The sequence below is a fragment of the Pipistrellus hanaki genome, assembly GCF_964339955.1.
Source record: "Pipistrellus hanaki genome assembly, chromosome: 6".
Classification (NCBI taxonomy): domain Eukaryota; kingdom Metazoa; phylum Chordata; class Mammalia; order Chiroptera; family Vespertilionidae; genus Pipistrellus; species Pipistrellus hanaki.
This window is the reverse complement of record NC_140508.1, coordinates 88,895,705-88,915,072: the sequence shown is the minus strand read 5'-3', so window position 1 is coordinate 88,915,072 and position 19,368 is coordinate 88,895,705. Positions and strand designations below refer to the sequence as shown.

The 19,368-nt window shown below is 37.7% G+C and overlaps 1 protein-coding gene across 1 annotated transcript in view; it reads left to right on the top strand.

Moving 5' to 3' along the window:
• Positions 1-16,416, top strand: part of LOC311625141 (utrophin-like) — a gene marked incomplete at its 3' end in the record, with an annotated part of 90,794 nt that extends 74,378 nt beyond the window's left edge. The window contains exons 14-18 of the mRNA XM_084889074.1: positions 2,357-2,487; positions 8,297-8,353; positions 9,394-9,453; positions 15,603-15,761; positions 16,143-16,416. Coding sequence (XP_084745200.1) covers positions 2,357-2,487; positions 8,297-8,353; positions 9,394-9,453; positions 15,603-15,761; positions 16,143-16,416 — 681 coding nt within the window. The remainder of the gene's footprint in view (positions 1-2,356; positions 2,488-8,296; positions 8,354-9,393; positions 9,454-15,602; positions 15,762-16,142) is intronic.
• Between the last annotated feature and the right edge of the window lie 2,952 nt (positions 16,417-19,368).

The following is a 19,368-nucleotide window of genomic DNA, read 5'->3' as shown; positions in this document are numbered from 1 at the left end:
GGCTGAACCAGACTGGCAAAGCAGCCGACTACGGGGTGCACGTGGTCTTTTCTTCCCCACTTCCCCCACTCGTGGGTGAGTTGAAAACCTGGATATGGCTTGAAAAACCACTGGCCTAAGCAATGCAAACCTTTATGCTGCCAGATGGAGATGGCCCAAGTAAAAGCTGGATCCCATTACTTTATTATTTCCCTGTTATTAACAGTATGTTAAGATCAGACCTAGACATAAATTGGGTCATAAATGCTTATCCTTGCATCATGGGGCCTTATTTTTGCACTTCTAACATGAAAAGCTTTTTTTTTTTTTTTTTTAAAGTATTCAGGTTAAATATATTCATAAACTTAATGATCTGCAGTTATCTTAACCATTGTAAAAGGCCTAAATGCCCTTGAAGGTAGGTGAAATATCCTCCCAGGCTTTCTCCTCTGAATACTCTTTACTCCCAACTATATTCTGCTTATTTCTCCTGTCCTGCCTGGTTAAATCTTAATAGCATCATCGCTGATAGCAATCTTTTTTTCTTTACAGAGGGCTTTGCATTTCTTCTCATTAAGGGCTTCTTTTCTATACTTACTCACATTTAGGATGTATATCCAGAGAATGTCAGGCTATTATATAGTTTATTCTCAGAATTAGGAAAAGATTTGACATTTTGGATATGATGGTAAGGCCTAGTGATACTGCAGACTGTCCTTACTATATTTCTTTTCTTTTCAATAAAGTGAAAATTGATGAATTTTAGGTTAGGAATAACCTGGGCTTATTCATGTTTTCTCTGTGCTCTGTAAAACTAGAGAATCAAAAGTCCCCTTAACAGTTGACTAGAAGCAGGCATATTTAGGTAGAATAGGAACAGATAGGAAGTAATACAACTATTATTAGTTTTGACCATGAATTTAGTTGTTTTAAAAAATAATTATGTATTTTTAAGCTTCTGCTTGCAAAATAGTTTTGGTAGTATCACATTTGAATCCTGGAAATGCTTGTCATGAAGGAAAAGATAGACTGGAGAGGATACAAGAAAAGGGATGGAGGCAGCAGGTAGGGCAATGTATTTAGCACCCAGTTTGTTATAGAAAAGTTCTCCGGTTCTGTTTTGTAAAGAGATTAGAGTGAAGTCTATCTAGTTATTGATTGGACAGCCAATCAGGAGTCAGATAGTCAAGGCTGTAATTTAGTTCTGTGCATATCATACAAACATTTTAAATACATCTTCAGAAGGACTGAATGAGGTTGATGTCTGAATGACGCATCTACACTAATAAAAGAGAAAAATGCTAATTGACCATACCTTTGCCATGCCTACAGCCAATCAGAGCAAGTATGCAAAGTAACCCAACAAAGATGGTGGTTAATTTGCATACACTGAGGGAGGGAAGAGTGAAGACTGAAGACAGCATAGAAGGGAAAGTGGAAAGCAAGGCAGTTGCTGGAGGGAAACTGCGTGCGATCAGAGCTGCGGGCAGCGGTGGGCACAGCGGGCGGGGGTGGGGGCCGGGGCATGCAGTGGCGTTAGTGGCGCTCGCACATGGCCATGGAGACTGCGTGGCAGAGGCCGCGAGAGCAGGGGAGGGGGCAGGCAGGGCAGCTGTGCGCCCTGGGATCCCACCCGCCCGCCCCGCCCTCCCCGCAGCGGGGGAGATGGGAGAGCTGCAGGGGTGATGTGGTGGGAGGGAAGCCCACCGGAAGTCTTGCAGGAATCTTCCTGCAACGGGCCCCTAGTTGCAAATAAAAACTAGAATTGGTGATATTTAAAAACTGAATAAAATTTCATCCGTGTCGAGATTATTTATGTTCCTATGGTTGGGAAAGGACAAAGAAACTGATAGTACCTCTTACAATATAGAGGAGAGGTGTGATGCTGCCTTTGGTCTCTTCTTACTGCTTTCTCTTTCTCTGACTACAGTGTATTCTAGCATGTGTGCAGTCGGTATAGGCTACATAGCTCAACCTTATTTCTGCACCTTAGTTAAAACCATATAATATCCATCATACTTCATCGTCCCGAACTGTTTAATAGTAAACTGAACCTTTTTTTTTTTTTATAAATGGTAATAAAATTTCCAAAATTAATTTTACTTTTTGGCCCAATTTGTAAAATATTGGGCAAATAAGCTAGCTATGGTTTATTTTCAATTAGAAATTTAAAAAATTATAAACTAATTGCTGGGTATATTTAATGATGAGCCGTGATTACCATGTGTTTTCATGACATTGTGAGTTATTCCAAACATACATAAAACTACTGAAACTATTGTTATTTAATTGCATTAATTTACATATGGTCTATTTATTGTAGAAAGTTATCTTCTTCCATTTTAATGAGATAAATACAATTTTTTCAACCTCATAGACATCTGGGGAAGATGTACGCAACTTCACAAAGGTGCTGAAGAAGTTCAGATCTAAGAAATACTTTGCCAAACAAACTCAAATTGGCTCCTTGCCTGTTCCGACCGTTCTTGAAGGTGACAACTTGGATTCGTAAGTTTGATTTTAACATATGTACTTATATCTAATAGTGTCATTCATTATGTTAGTGACACAAAAAAAGTTGTTTGATACCAAAAACTATTTGTGTTTTAGTAAACTGTTCTATTTCAAAAGAGGTAACTTAAATTTAGAATCAATATTTATAACATGAATTTTTACTGTTTGCTTTTGACAGTGTCGCAGCTAAAATGTTGTGTTTCATTGTGCACTTGTTCCTATACTTTACAAATATGTGTTAATCTTTGCATTGGTTATCTCTTTTTCCTCTTCAAAAACTTAAAGCAAATTGTAATATTGTATATTCTTTAATTATTTTATTTATTTTCCATTTTCCCTTTTTGGGGAATATTTTACTATTTCTTATAGTATGTTTCACACTTATTTTATATATTTTTAATATAAATTTATTAGCACTTTTCTTTTTTTAAATATATTTTATTAATTTTTTACAGAGGAAAGGAGAGAAATAGAGAGTTAGAAGCATCGATCAGCTGCCTCCTGCACACCCCCTACTGGGGATGTGCCCACAACTAAGGTACATGCCCTTGACCGGAATCGAACCCGGGACCTTCCAGTCCGCAGGCTGACGCTTTATCCACTGAGCCAAACCGGTTTTGGCAACACTTATCTTTCTTTAGATACCTACCTATATACTAAAATCTCATCAAAACCTAACATTACATTTCTAATTTCTTTTGTCTTGAACATGACAGAAAAATGAAGTAGCTTTGAAAAATGCATGATAGAGCCCTAGTGGCTGTGTGGATAGAGCATCAGCCTGCAGACTGAAAGGTCCCAATTGTGATTCCGGTCTAGGGCACCATCATTGATGTTTCTATCTTTCTCTCCCGCTCCTTTCCTCTTTGAAATAAATAAAAACTTATTTTAAAAATAAACATATAGTACATGAGATAGACACACTTCTTTAAATTTTATAATTTGTGTATATAAGCATAAATGTAATAAAATTTCAATGTAACAAATTTACTATTGGATTTTAAAACAAAGAAAAATTATAACTTATAGCCTGAAATAAAAATAATTTTGAAAATGAGCCATACAAATGTAATTTTAAATTACTAATGATATATAAAGATTAAAAATAGATATGATTTAAATCTTTGAATTTTTAGAATATTAGCTTAAATATACCTGCCAAAGCAAATATTTTTGTGTGTGCTTGAATGTTGGGGAAAATTAACCTTAATTGCTAATAATCACCAGAGTCCTTAGTCGTAAGGAATAGTGAGGTTCTTGTTACAGAAGATGCCCTCTCAAACGACTATAAAACAAGCTCAGAAATGTGAAGGGTAGAGTTCTTTACATTCTACAGTAGAAAGGTATTAAAAGTGTTCTAAGTACAATTTTTGTGAAGCCAAACTTTGTTTAACCTTCAGCACTCATAGAGACATAATCTGAGAACAGTAATGGTCCAGCGTATTATGACACTGCATGTTTCAAAGATGTTAAAATAGAGGGATAGACTGTTGGTCTGAATTTTTTTCCATATAAAGCTCTATGCATACATTTATGTGCAAATGTATTTTTTTTTTAATTTGTGAAACTGCTACGAAGTGGAGAAAATACCTCAGCCAAAGCATAGTGGATGTCTTTATGCTGCTGTAGGTAGTATTATGGGTGTACATATAGAAAGAAATATAATGTAACTGAATATATAAATAGGTCAAAATGTCATGTACACATTTAAAACATATGAAAAAAATTAAACTTTTTGATACCTTTGCTTGATATCAAACTATGTACAATTAGTCTATATGCCTCCAATACATTTTTTTGAACTACACTTTAGGACAAATTTAATAAAAACAGTTAAAGTTCAAGGAGAGCTGTTCAAATACTTAAATCCATGGAAAAGGTAGATTATTGGTCCTCTCTCAATTTGTGGCTGTATTTTTGTCCTTTTTCTCATCAGGTGGTTTGATAATACATTCGTATTTATTTCAGTATCTAACATATAGTTTAATTGGGCTGAACACCAGGATAAAGACAAAATTTTACTACTCTTGGTATCAGATCCAACTAACCTTTGGAGTAGTTGCTTGAAGCATAGAATTAAGACAGTGCCTTTTGTATTGGATAATTGATAGGTTTGAACTGGTGATGTGCTTTCCACCCTTTTGATATGTTATTGGCATTTTGCGCCTCAAATTTCTATATACTTCCTATTAGTTGGGCAGACAAATAGATCTTTTATAGTCCTTTTAAGCAGTTTTGATAATTTTCCTTTCAGTATCAACATAAGTATTGGCATCCATCATTGTATTCTGAGTGACTCAGTTAAAGTAAAAAAGAGCAGACAAGCTTGCCAATAATTTTGTGGTAGGATTTTTGGCTGTAACTCTGAAAATGTTTCATTTCATCTAACATATATTTACCAGCATTTTCAGTGAGTGGAAAACAAGAGAAAGAAAAGGCATATAAGATTAAATCAGATGTCACAAGATGCATTTTGAAAAAGATTTATGAGCTACTGTTTAGAGTGGGCAGATTTTCTTTTTTTAATCCTGAAATGTGTTCTTGTACTTGCTTAAGTTCATTTTTCCGATGAGCCCTTTCTAGTTCAAGGCCACTTAATCTTCTGGTGTAACAATTTGTGTGAGTGGGTAGTAAAAAAGTTTGACTTGGTTTATTCTCCTATTTGTGGGAGTAAAACATAGGAGAAAAATCAGCGAAGTGGTAAATGTGTGGAAGTTATTTAGGAAGCTGATTAGAATGTTCTTCTTCATTCTCTTTTACACTGCAAAATGTAATCTTACCTCCTATCCAGTAATACTTGCATGTGTGAAGAAGCTTTACAGGGGAAAAAATGAGTTATTACTAAAAGAAGGTAAATAAACCCATGCTTAGGTATTTAATTAATTTTATAGCTTTGCAAAATTTCTCATAACATCAATCAAAATAAATGAGTAGAGCTTGATTAAAAAGTTACCATTGAATAAAAACATGAGAAACAAGTTTAAAAAGTGCCAAAAATAATTTGAGAATTGTGAGAGATAGTTATTAGGTAAAAAGTGAGGTTGGTTTCCCTACATTTTAAAAATGTAGACACCTGTCTCTGATATTGGCTAAGGTGGAATAGACAAACTGCATGGGTTATTAGATTCTTACTATTGCAAGAACCAAGTCATAGTAAGTGTTAATTATGGTTGTGGGAGCACTGGCCCTGGCGAAAGTGACAGCTAAACTGAGACCTGAGTGATGGAAGGGCCAAACATTCAGTGTTTGGTGTGGGGGTTAGAAAGGGAGAGTTTCCAGGCAAGGGAAACATTTTCAAAGGCCCAGAGTCCGGATTGTTTTTTGAAAATGGGATGGGAAGCTGGGAATCGTGGCAAGAAATGAGAGAGGAGAAAGAAGCAGGAACCAGAAAATGAAGGGCCTTAGAAGCCATGCCAGGGCTTTTGGAGTTTATCCTGTGAGCAGTCAGGAACCAGTGAAGGTTTATATGTTAGAGAAGGAGGGGACCCCACTTACCTGCCCTGTGACCAATGGGTTTAAAAAGGCAGAGACTCGAAGCAGAAGGAATCTGTTCAGAATTAAATGCCCTGAAAGAGCCACAGAGTTCCTCAAAGGAAACCTGGGTTCTATGTCATATATTGGTAAGTGTATTTAGTAGAGTCGGATTTCTTGCATATTAGTGTGTGATTAATCAGACCAATCTGTTCAGCCACTGCTCTGGAAGCAGGAGGGCTTTAGTACATCTAGGCTAAGGCACCGATCGATCTTACTTTTAACCCCCTTTAACATAGATTCTAACTACACACTGAGAATATTGCCATTTCCCCCTTCCAGGGTTAAATGAGAAATAAAATGAGTTATGCGTTGTTTCTACCAATCAAAATACTTTGAAGTCAACGAAGCACTAAGTTTCATTTTTTTAATCTTTACCTCTTTTCTTAGAAAATCTCTCAAGATATTAAAAAAAAAAAACACAAAACCACACTTTCTTTTGAGAAACTCTTCAGTTTTGCTCTCTGCCTCTGCCATTCTTATCTTAGTTCAATGAACCACTTTTGTGCACACTGAATTAACTTCAGAAGAACCAGCCAAGCAGTTTTACAAAGCCTTTCCAAGTTCAATTAAGACTTTTAAAAAATATGTATTATTCTTGGTTTAAGCTCACAGTAAATGTTGTGATGCCCTTGAACTCTGGAAGTGATCTCTCAAGCAGTTACAGCTTTTTGGAGCATGCAGAGCAATCCATTCACCTGACATTTAACATCCCTAGTTCCGAGTTAATGAAACGTAGTGATGTAAAAAAGCTATTGAATAGTACAGTATTGTTTCATTGTTCTTGTATCTGTTTTATGCATGGATAATTAAGTCTACTTACGATAGAGATCAAATGACAAATACAGCCTGGATAAATGCATGCTTTTGAAAGTAGGTCCAAAGAGTCTTAGTTTTTATCCCAATAAGATGACCTCCCATCCCTTTTTAGTCTTTGCTATTTAGAAATCAACTTGTGCTTCTCAGAAGGAGTTATGATCATTAACTTTTTCTTAAGCACGTATGTATGATAGGTACAGGAGAATAAAGTAAAACTGAAATAATTCTCCCTTCTTTGTTTCAGTCAACACTGGCTTTTCTAGGAGACTTTATTTAATCAATAGAGAAGTGATTTTATTTATTTTAGATTTTTAAATATCCACATTTACAGTAGTACCTCCCCTCTCTCACAAAAATTAAAATTAAAATTTAAAAAATTAGGGTTTGAGCTAGGTTTTAATTAACATCAGTTGTTTTCAAAATGTCGTTCATGGAGACTAGGGGATTTCTAGGCAGCCCTGTAAGGTTGGAGGGAACCCCTAAGGCCAGGAGTAATCTCACTCCAGACTCAAGCCCTGCTTCAAGCAGAACAAGTTTGTTTATCGGTTTTATAGATTGAACTTCTGGATAAAATTTTATATGAAGTACATAAAGACCTAAAAAAGTTATTTTTCATTTTACTGACAATGTGAAATTTTTGGTGGGATATGAGGAGGATATCTGCTTTACATCCTTTTTAAATGTATCTGTGAGATTCAGAGACCTGGTGTATGCTTGGATTTGAATGTTTATATTTAAAATTGTACACAGAATCAGAAAAGTTTTATTGCAACTCTGCCATCAATACATATAATAATGTCTTTGGGACTTAGCTTTCCCATTCTGTTCAACTTGGTCAGAAGGGTAAACAAAAATGTGATTGCACCTTTGTTCAGTATATTATGGGATATTATCTTTAAAATTTGTTTAAAAATTTGAGCTATTTTGGAGCATCCTGTCTTTTTCCCTCCAATGAGAATATTTAAAGATGTGTTTGCTGTCCTGTAACAAATACCTGTAAATGTCTGTGAAAAGGCCCCACAGGCTCTTAAATATTAGCAGCTTCTCTAGAATAGACAGTGAATTTTGTGTCTTGATCTCCCGAAGACAATTGAGAATGTTCCCCACCCCCACCGCCATGGCTTTTGTCTTAGCTTGCTTTAAGGTGTTTGTTCTGTTACTTTTGTTTCCCTCTCCCTTCTCTGCAGTCTCGTCACAGTCATCAGTATGTGGCCAGAGAATTATGAGTGAGTATTTACAGCCCCATCTGTGGAGGAGGTTGTTCTGATCAGTTTTGTTAGCATGGGGGTGATTGCTAAACTCTCATTCTAAAATAATAGTTCTGCCTCCCGGGTAACAATCCTAGTGGTTTCTTTGCATGGCAAATTCATTATTTAATCCAGCTAACATTTCTAACCAGGGACATCTATCAATATGTGGGTATAAAACTGTTTATTTTCATCTTCCTTTATAGCCCTCCTCAGCTATTTCATGATACTAAGGATACCAGGATAGAGCAGCATGCCACACGGTAAGAAACTTGATAGCAGCCCTCTGCTGCATTGCCTCCCAGAATGGATCTATGTCTGTATCAATCCCATACCTTTAATGTGCCTTGACTTAAGGAATGTTATTTGTAGGAGCCATGGGGCTCTCATCTTCCATGTTGTAATTTACACTTTACCAAATACCTGCTACACATTCTGTATAAAGTAACTCAGTTGCATATGATTATTGAGCTCATGAGAACCCAAGCAGGATTTAGGCAATGTAATTCAGTGTTGCTGAATGAACATGGGGGTTGAGAGTGTTCTCATGAGATGGTGCACTGAGTTACAATATGTAATTAACATATGCTAATTTTTATTCCAGGGGTTTATTTTAAATTCCCCCCAAAATATAAAGAATAGACTGGTGTTGATGGTATGCAGAAACTTTCAAAAAACAGGTATACTAGGTATCTCCAGTGCTAGTAACTAGCAATGCCTGAAAAGATTAAGTCAAGCATCATAACAATAGTAACATTTGAACAGAGTCTTAGCCTAATAGAATTTCTGGGAAAAGCCAGAATTGGACTAACAGAAAAACATTCTCAAAAGCATTGAGCTGGGAAAGAACATGGCTTGTTTGAAGAACTTCAGGTAGAGAAAGGGTCAAGAATGAAGAGTAGATGGACAGAAGCTGGGGTCCAATAATGTAGGGCCCATTTGCTAAGGGAGTTGGATAATGTGTTAGGTAAAGAGGAGTCATGGAGAATCTTGAAACATGAACGGATCACAGATCTGTGTGAGAATGAAGATGGACTCGAGGGTCTGAAAGGAAAAGTAGGAGGCTAAGTCAATTAGCAGACTGTAGAACATGGTGTAAGATTAAGGCCCATAGGTCTTAAGACAGTGGTGATAGAAATGTAACTCAATGTTAGTTGTTTTAATGTCACAATCTTGTTAGGGTATTTGGACCTTTCTGTATTTTGACTTTATCACAGTTTTAAAATGATTGGGGTTCTATCTACAGTTGACTATGTCCCATGATGTGGTCACTTTGCCTAACCTCCTTATTTTCAATTTTCAGACCGGCCCAAAGGAGCAATGGGTCTTTACCTACTGATAGCAGCTCTACCACAGGAAGTGGGTAAGTAAATCATGAAATCAGTACTACCCGGGTAGGCTAGTTTTGTACTATGGCTGTCAGAAATCATCTTCACTGGTCCAGGCTCTGGATTTTGATCCAAATCAGAATTGATGTGTGGTTACAAATATGTCTACATAAATTTTATACTTTCAAGCCATGGTGGTATAAATTGGATATATTTATTTATTTATTTATTTTAGTATAAATTAATGAATTCCTATTGAAAAAAATCCTGCATTTGGCAACTAATCTTCCTCAGGGAAAACAGATTGTTTTATTTATTAATGCAGGTGCAGATAGTCATTCTACTTGTATAATATTTCTTGTTAACAAGAGTAATTTCACAGAATTTGTGCCCATCCTTCTGCTCACATTTCCTCCATAATCCCTGCCATTTAACAGCTATGACCACATGCCCTTGGTCATATACTCCCCACCATTCATTGAAAAGTGTTACCTCTTCTGCCAATAATTGATTAGCACACTAAGAAAAGGCTGGTTGACTTGAGAATACTTCTTATAAACCTTTCTAGGCAGACATTTTATTTGCCATTGTTATTTGCCATTGTGCATTTGACCTTTTTAATTCTGAATGATGTCTAAAGGATTTCGTAGTGTTAAGTTTACCCGACTTACTCAGGTTCATTGCCTTTTGGATCTAATGGGAAGCTGTAAAGAACATTGTAGAACATAGTACTTAGATGTTTTATTCTAAGAAGAACCATAGAGAGAGCTAAGTTGAACTACCTTAGGTACTTTAATATAGAAAGTTTCCCTATTAATATTTAAAAACTAGTTTTACTATCATTAAGCTGATAAATAAAAGTTCTCAGGAAATTTTTCAATTTTACATTCCAAAGGTTAGCATGTTAATACTTTACAGTAATACAGCAATGATTTATTTATACATTATTATTCATATACTTAGAGTTTACAACAATTCCCAAATAAGATAACACCATATTCATAATGCTTGTTTCATATTTAACTTAGTAGTATGTATTTTATATTAAATAGTTAAATATATTGAATATCTCCTAAAACAACAATTTCTACCAAAGTTGACAATACTTAAAGAATTCAAACCAAATTTAAATTCTTTAAAATGTGTTTGTCACATCCTGTGAACACAATAAAGATAATGCTCAAATTTAGTATATCCTATCTGCAAATTAGAATCAACACTATTTATTTTTAAATTTAGCACTAGCTGAGGAAAGAAAAAATAATTAAGCAATTAACAGCGGAATACAATTCAGTGTACTAACAATAGATGTATCAACTCATTCATCCATCCAACAAATACTTATTATATACCTACTGTGCACTGGTGTGCTGGAACCCACTGTGAGAGCAAGTTGTTAATTTTTAAGAAGTTTAAAGCTGTTTGTCAAAAAGAGCCATTATTTAAAATTATTGTATACATGAGGCCTGATGCACAAAATTCGTGCAAGAGTAGGCCTTCTTTCCTCTGGCTGCCAGCACTGGCTTCCCTCTGGCACCCAAGACCCAGGCTTCATCTGGAATGATGTCTGGAAGGACATCCAGTCTAATTAGCATATTACCCTTTTATTATTAAGATACTCTTACAACTAAATAGATAGGATTAAAATAGAAACAGAGGTAATGCTCATCATGCCCTACTTATTTTACTTTATTACAAATGTATGTTGTTGGAGTAGTTTTTTGTATTTGTCAGATGGTATATATCTCTAAATCTTTTCCCAGCTTCCCATTCAGGGAAGTCATTAGCTTAAATTGGCTGTCATGAAAGTATTTAAATCATAAAAATTGAAAATCCCAGGTCTTTTTCGTTTTCCTTTAGAAAACCTGATGTTAGACAGTTACCAGCACACCACTGCCATGTACCCAGGGCTATAAAGGTCTGCAGACATAGATAGGGTGTCTTCATAAATCTTACATGCTAGACAGAAGGCAGATAAGTGTTCCTATAGGGGAAGAGCATGGTGGGGGCGTTTGTGGTAGAGAGAGTAATGTCCCCCCAAAGAAGCCCACATCCTAATCCCCAAATTCTCTGAATATGTCACTTTAAATGGCAAAAAGAACTTTGCATATATGATTAAGTTAAGGATCTTAAAATGGGGAGATTATCTTAGATTATTTGGGTGGACCCAATGTAATCACAAGGGTCCTTATTAGAGGAAGGAAAGTCAGAGTTCGAGAAGGAGATATAATCATGAAAGCAAAACGGAGCTATAGAGAGATTTGCAGATTTTAACTCTGCTGGCTTTCTCTTGGCACTGGAAAAGCGAGGGGATAAATTCTTCCTGATAGGTGAGATTAAGTTAATAGTGCAAAATGATATAAACCACTAAAGAGAAATCGTTTCTCAGTCACTGGTGCATTCTTAATGCATATGTCAATACATCTTATTTTGATAAAGCTGGTTTTAGAAGGCCTTTGCTCTTCCACAATTTGAATTACTGAGTAAACTAGGGTTCTTTTGCTGTGGACATATGAGGGTGCAGCCATTCAGGTGACAATACTAAAAAGGGCTCTGGATCAATAAGCCCTACTCTGTACCTAACCCCCAGTGATCTGATTCACCAGTGGTCACCCTTTCTTCTTCAAATGTATATTTACTTATTTAAGTATTTCCATTTTAATTAGTACTGTTGACTTGACAAGTGTTACTAGAATAAATACCTTTTCTCTCAATGGATAAAGACTTATAATGAGGATGGTTCTTACCTTTTTTGGACTGATGGTGTGTCTCAGGATTTTTGGAGGAAGGTTTAGGAACTAAGCGTCACTATTTCTCTGGCTCTCCAGCTTGTTTCCCATCAATAATTTAGCACCTTGGGTCATAGGATGTAGGAAGAAGTGTTAGCTGCTTTTGACAAGATGCTGTGCTAGTCTTTCTTTGCTTTTAGCTTGGATCAAAGTTTATGTGTCTCCCAGGACATATTTGTAATAGCAGGAAGTAAACAATATACTCTAACACTCTGGCCTTCCCCTGGAAATTTCCTAAAGCTTCAGCATTTGTAGGGTCATGATATAATCCCAAGGGACAGTAGATGGCAGTTTTTAGTACCACTGAACAGTATCGCCAGCTTCTGAACAAGGAAGGGGCAGTGCTTCTCAGGGAAGCATTAGCTCTTCTGCTTCATGCTTGGGTCTGTCTTGAGGCAACCAATGTCAAACTATGAGAAATTTTTAGTGTTTTTCTTGGGAAAGATGAAAAACTACCTCAAAGTTCCTTAAGTAAAAAATGGTATGAGTTAACATATATAAATGCTTTTTAGAATTGTTCTCTTTCTCAAATCCTTCACCTTTCCCAAAGCTCTCTTGAGTTAGGAGTTTTGTCATTCCAAGCTGCCTCATAAAAATACTGTTAGGTTTCTCTTAAGTAATAATGGTGATGATGCAAAAACAACCACCACTTCCTCCTTAATAGAACATACTAAGAGCCAGGCACTGTTCTAAGCATTTTGACCATCTTTGGTTATTTAATCCTCACAGAACCCTTTGAGATGATACTCTTGTTCTTGTTACCACCATTTTACAGATGAATAAATTGAGGCCCTGAGATGTTAAGGAGCTTTCCCAGGATCTCACAGTCAGTAAGTGGTAGAGCTGTGATTCAGACCCAGGCAGTCTGGCTCCAGGCATAGGCACCCCTGCCTTGACTACCCCTAATCACTGAACTGTCTTAGCTGCTTTGGGAAGAGATGGCTTCCAGATAGGGATGGGAGGGCGTCAGAGCATCTGAAGATCCATCCAGTTTTCCTGGCAGTTATTGTTCTTGTTCAAATCCCATTGCTCATTTATGACCCAGCTTCACAGACAAAGCTTGTCTGTATCTTAGAGGACCTTTTTGTAAGGGCAGGAAGTATAGACAGGCAGATAATATAGATAGCTGTGGGAAATATAGATAAAAGATTTTGTAACTCTATCTCCAGACAAATCTCCTATATTTGGTTTGGGTGATCTCAGCCATAGTCAATAAAAGAAAGCCCTAGGCTTTGGGGTATGAATTTTGAGATGTGAACCTATAATTCTCTCTAAATTATCCAAGCCTCTTGAGTCATTTGTATTTGAGTTTTTCTCTGTCCCTCCATCGGTCTGTAGAACCTATTGCCTGAGCCTCACAGTGGTCATCATCTGTGCATCTGGTTAGTTGTTGCTTCTCTCTGCATCATGGGAAGCTAGCTACCTTCCAAGCCTAAACCTGAGTCAGTCTCACACATAGAACCAAATCCAAGTTCTCCCTATTCCTCTGAAAGTCTGGCTCTGGACAACTTACAGGGCGTTAATGTGAAGGATACCAATTTTCTTTGACAGAGGAATTAAGCAACCAAGTCTCAAAGAGACCCAGGACGCAGGGCTGTTCTGAGAAATCTCAGGAGCAGAAACTCGAGGCCCTGGCCATCCGGATGTCTCACTTCATCTGGCATCTGCCCAAGAGCAACACAGTTTTATGTGGAAGGGTCAAATTGGGAGGCTTGGCAAGGTTTGCACTGGCATCACCATTCGCAAGTTTGAAGCATGGAACAGAATAATCCTTTAAAGGAAGATTATTATTTTTTATTTATGTTTTGCCTGCTTTCAAAAGCTCATTGGATGAGTCACAGTTCTTTTGTCATCTGATATGTACTCATTTTGTGGTCTAGATAGTATTTTCTAAATGTGACTTAAACAGAATATAGTTATATTCCATCTAATGATATTTTGTTAGTGCAGACCTATATTTTTCCAACACTTTCTATTTTAGCATTAGGCACACTTTGGGCACCTAATAATCTTAATCTGATACCTCATGTACTACCTGTGTCTAAAAGTTATGCTCTTATTTTTACTGCATATATCTAAGAACTTTACTGTATCTATTTTTATATTTAACTTTACAGCCTAATAACCTGTGAAAAACACTTAAGACTAAGATTCTAGGTTCTATATAAATGATTTTTTTTTTATAGAAACTGCCTTCATTCCCTCCTAGGATACCTTAATGAAAGAATGTAATGATGGTGGTGGTGATGATAATTATAATAATATGTTAAATCTTATCAACTTCCCAAAATAATTGAATGTATGTAAATGTTGACAGCAAAATGCATCTCCAATCTAATTTTAACTCATCTGCCTGTATGTGTGTTTCACTGATGTATTTATGAAGTCCTGTCCTATAAAGCCCTACATTCCAGGATCAGTTTCCCCAAAGCCCTAGCAGGCCAGGTACAAACTGCTCAAGGTATTCCATGGCAGGACTCCCCTGGTAGCATTAGCCAGATCTGTCATTTGCACGTTTGTTAGGGGACCTTACTGGATCTCCCCATATAGCAGTGGTTCTCAACCTTTCTAATGCCATGGCCCTTTAATACAGTTCCTCCTGGTGTGGTGACCCCCCCACCATAAAATTATTTTTGTTCCTATTTCATAACTGTAATTTTGCTACTATTATGAATCATAATGTAAATATCTGTGTTTTCCGATGGTCTTAGGCTCTACAGCAGCAGTTCTCAACCTGTGGGTTTGTGATAAATACATGTTACTAGTAAATTAAGGCAAAGCATGAAATGTTGGTGTTTGTAGCACTACTGGATAAATATCTTCCTAGAGTTTTAAAGTGAGGTCATGGGATGTCATAAGAAACATGTCGTTGGGTGTCAGAGTGTCCAAACCTGTAGGGAATTTTTGAGCCAAACTGACAACATGCTGGGGAGCGAAATCTAACATTCTCCAGAGAATGATGGTTTTGCAGTTTCTGGTGAACCCTTGGCATTAAGGAGGGGGCTGAGGAGGATTACATGAAGGTGGAACAAAGCAAAGTCCAGGATAGTCAACAAAGTTATGTGCTCCCTTCAGGGTGGCAATGGCATTGGATAGTCTGGGAAAGAGAATGTGTTAACCTAGATGCACAAGAACAATGGACAGGATCCTTTAATTAAAGAAGTCATCGGTTGAAGTGTGTATTCGGCCATGACCCACCCAGTTATGATCAAATCACCCTCTGAGGTTCATTTTGGATAGGTTCAATACAGCACCCCTTTCCCAATCGCTGGGACACTGAGCTTCAAGGCAAACTTGCCCCAGCAGCCATCCTGATCATCATTGCTTCCACTTCCTTTACATTCAGAGACATCAACGTCCGGATATGAGCCCCTGTGTTCAATTTGTCTCCCTAGGGAGGACGAGCATACCCTGATTCAGCAGGACTACCAGACCCTTGGAGGCGAGTCCGCAGTGAGCCAGCCCCAGAGTCCAGCTCAGGTCCTCAAGGCAGTGGAAAGGGAAGAACGTGCAGAACTGGAGCGGGCCATCGCTGAGCTGGAGGAAGAACAGAGGTGTGCCACGCCTGGGAGAAAACATGTCATCCTGGGAAAACTTGTAATGGAAAAATTTTAATAGTAACTTTAACATGGCTCCTACCCATTCCCTTTTCAAACTGTTGTCCAAGAGGTCATGGTGGAGTCAACGTTTGAGAGGGCATCACCAAGCTTGCCTGCTGGCTTTGGGTTACATCTTCATTTGGGGTTCAGGGATGATGTTTATTAGAACAGTTACTTAAAGCTGCCATTTAAATCATGCTTGCTCATCTCACTGTTAAAAAATGTTCTCACCTAGGAGGAAATAAATAGCATCCCCTAAATTTGGAGTTTATAGGTAATTTGGGGTAGAAGATGGTGTGCACAATAGTAATTTCAGTTTTTGTTTTTTGATATTAGAAACTTGCAGATGGTATACGAGCAGCTAAAGGAGCAGTACCAGAGAAAGGAACTCCCAGTGAGCTTACCCCAGACTCATACACCTGACCAGTCAGAACTGATAGCAGAAGTGAAGCTGCTCAGGCAGCAGCACAAGGGTCGGCTGGAGGCTCGGATGCAAATTTTAGAAGATCACAATACGCAATTAGAGTCTCAGCTGCATCGACTTCGACAGCTGCTGGAGCAGGTAGGGTCTGCAGAACTCGGGGTCGCCCTTGCCGACCACGTATCCTAGTCCCGTCTCCCAGGGGCTTTGCCCCAGTGTCACTAGAGAGGTTCAGTTTCAATTTCTCAGTTCTGTAGTTAATTTAGACTTGCTCAGAAATCCCTCTTCCAATGTAAGCAATACATCATCTGGCATGCAAAAAAAAAAATGTGTTTTGCTTGCCCCATTTTAGATGGTATTTCCCATTTTTCTCTAATACTGAAATGTATCCCAGCTCTGAGTCATTTAAGGGAAAAATTCCTATACCATGGTTCTGTGCAAATTAAAGGGGGACACATCTGTGCAGCTTAAGGGAAAGGAAATGACCTGAACTCTTTATTGTAAAGCCTTTCTTTCGATAAGCTATTTTCAAGAAATTAAGTAATAGATGTTTGTTAATTTGCTATTATTTTCTAACACTGGGCCACATTCTATGGAACTTGCTTACAAAAACAATTTTTTTTTTTAATTTTTAAGCATCCTCACCAAGGATATTTTTTCTACTGGTTTTCAGAGAGAGTGGAAGAGAGAAAGAAAAAAAAAATTGGTGTGAGAGAGACATAACTGAAGCTGTGGGTCAAAACTTGCAACCCAGGTGCATGCCCTTGACCAGGAATCAAACCCTTGACCCTTTGATTTGTGGGCCAACACTCTAACCATTGAGCCAAACTGACCAGAGCAAAATTTCTTGACAATAAGAAATACAATTTACATCGATGAATACATTCATTTATGATGAATATAAAATAATTGCCGTTAAAAAATTCTTATTTTTTCTTTCTTTCCTTTGTCCCTTACCCTATCACTCCCTCCTGTCTTCCTTCCTCCTCTCCTTTCTCTTCTTCTGTGTCTCTCTTCTCCCCTCCTTCTATTCCATTTTTCTTCTTTTTTCTTAGTGCTGATCAAAAAGTTGACTTACCAAATAAAGTTTATGACTCATCAATGGGTAATAGCCTGCAGTTTTGAAAAACACTGTCTTTGAGATATAAAAGTTTCTGCCTTTTTGGTGCCTGCAGTCTTGTTAAATGATATGATCTATAACAAGATGGTTTCTTATGTAAAGATACAACATATTATAGAGAATTAAGTGCTTGGCTACATCCAGCAGGCATTAAATAATAGGAGTCAGGTCACAGAACTGGTAATGAAGATGCCTGTGCAGCAGCTGCAGACTGTGGAGAACCCCACAAATGGGCCTGGGGCTCCTCTCACTTGAGCCCCTGACATCAACATTTATGTCACCTTTTGCATTTCTCTTTGGCCTTTGCAGTGAGGGGTCCCTTGGCAGTGACTAGGAATTACTTTCTCTGGAGAAGATCAGTTGAATCAAAAGCAGAAACAACATTCTCTCTAGTGATCTGTCTCAACTTCTAGAAAACCGCCTTTCACATTTGCTATCAGTCTTTTAACATGTCAGAGTCATTAAAACGGTATAATTTTGGCATTACCAACACAGCAGGCCAAAACTCACCCCAAGAGTATGCAGAGCAATTCAAGGGAAGAGTTAGAGGAGTGATGATAATGATTGAACCAGGCATCTACGTTTGATAGGAAAAGAAGTGAGGGTGTCAGGTGTGGGAGACAGGAAGAAGGTGGGAGAATCCATGCACTGTAGTATCAAAGGATAAATGAAGTTGGGCCTTAGCAGAAGTTAGCTGGAAGGATAGAGGTGGCTGTCACAAGGTGAGGTTACTGAAATTGGAATGTTGGAACAGATGCACGCATTTGGTAATGGTCCATATTTGGAACTTTGAGTTGAGTGGCCAAGATGAGTGGAGTACAAGTTAGGTGGAGGCAATCACCTCAAAGAACGAAGTGTGGGAGATTTGAGCTGCTTGCACCAGTCTAATTTACTCACCTTTGGTGCCTCCCACAAGAAAAGACAAGTTCTCTCAATTTTAACTTGCTTTCTAGCCTGGCCAAGAGCAGCCTTCCAGCCCTCCTCTGTATTGGCCGCAGAGATAAAGGGCAGACAAGGTGACTTCAGAAGGAGAGGAAAGGGCCTCACCCAGGGAACAGAAGTCACATGGGAGGCAAGGGTCCCCTCTTACATAGCAAAACAGGATACGTGTTCCGAAAGGAGCACTTCTGTTTCCTTGAAGAGTTGACAGGCTTCTGCTACCTGTGGTGGTTTGTGTAAATGTTGTTCTGACAGCACGGTTTTCCCTTCCCGCAGGCAATGTGAAATACTCAGCCAACAAACATTTCCTGACCTTCAGTATTGCACTTTCCAGCAAATGCCACTCCCAAGCCCCATTTAATCAGAAGTTCCATGGCTCCTTGAGAAGGCTGCTGAGTACCAATCTATGTTCTACTGAAGGAGTGAAGCACCGACTATCCAAAGAGAGAAGACAATTTTGTTCTTATGATAAACCTATATTATTATTTTCTCCTTCCCTTTCTATGCAACTGTAAATTAAGGAACAGAGCAGTATTGGGGAATGGTAATACATTTTGTCACCGATTTGTATACTGTACACAGCATTGGGAAAGTGGGTGGGGGCTTTCTAATGTGATGCTTCTTTTTAATAACTGTGACAAAAACTTGCATAGGAACTAGGAGAGAGTTTTACACTCCTTTTCCATTAACCATGTGCAATAACTTTATGTATTTCTTCAACTCTTTTACCTTGGTGGTTATTTATAAACTCATCAGCCACATGTCCAAGTACATTTCCTATATTTGTTTTCATGATTTGGCCAACTAATAGATTCATATAGTTCAGTCAATTATATTACAGGTGCATGGATAGGCTACGGCTCTGTGCATACTTTTTAACTTTATTTGACATGATACACTTAATTTTTCTTAGCAACCACTTGGAAACCACAAAAAAAAAAAAAAGTGGTTCTAACAAGTGTAGATTTGGTGTCTTCTTTGTTCTTTGAAAAAGTTATGTATTAGTTTTTCCCTGCCTGTAATTGTGTTATCTGCTATTAAGGAAAAACTACATAAAACACTACATTGTAACCTTGTAAGAA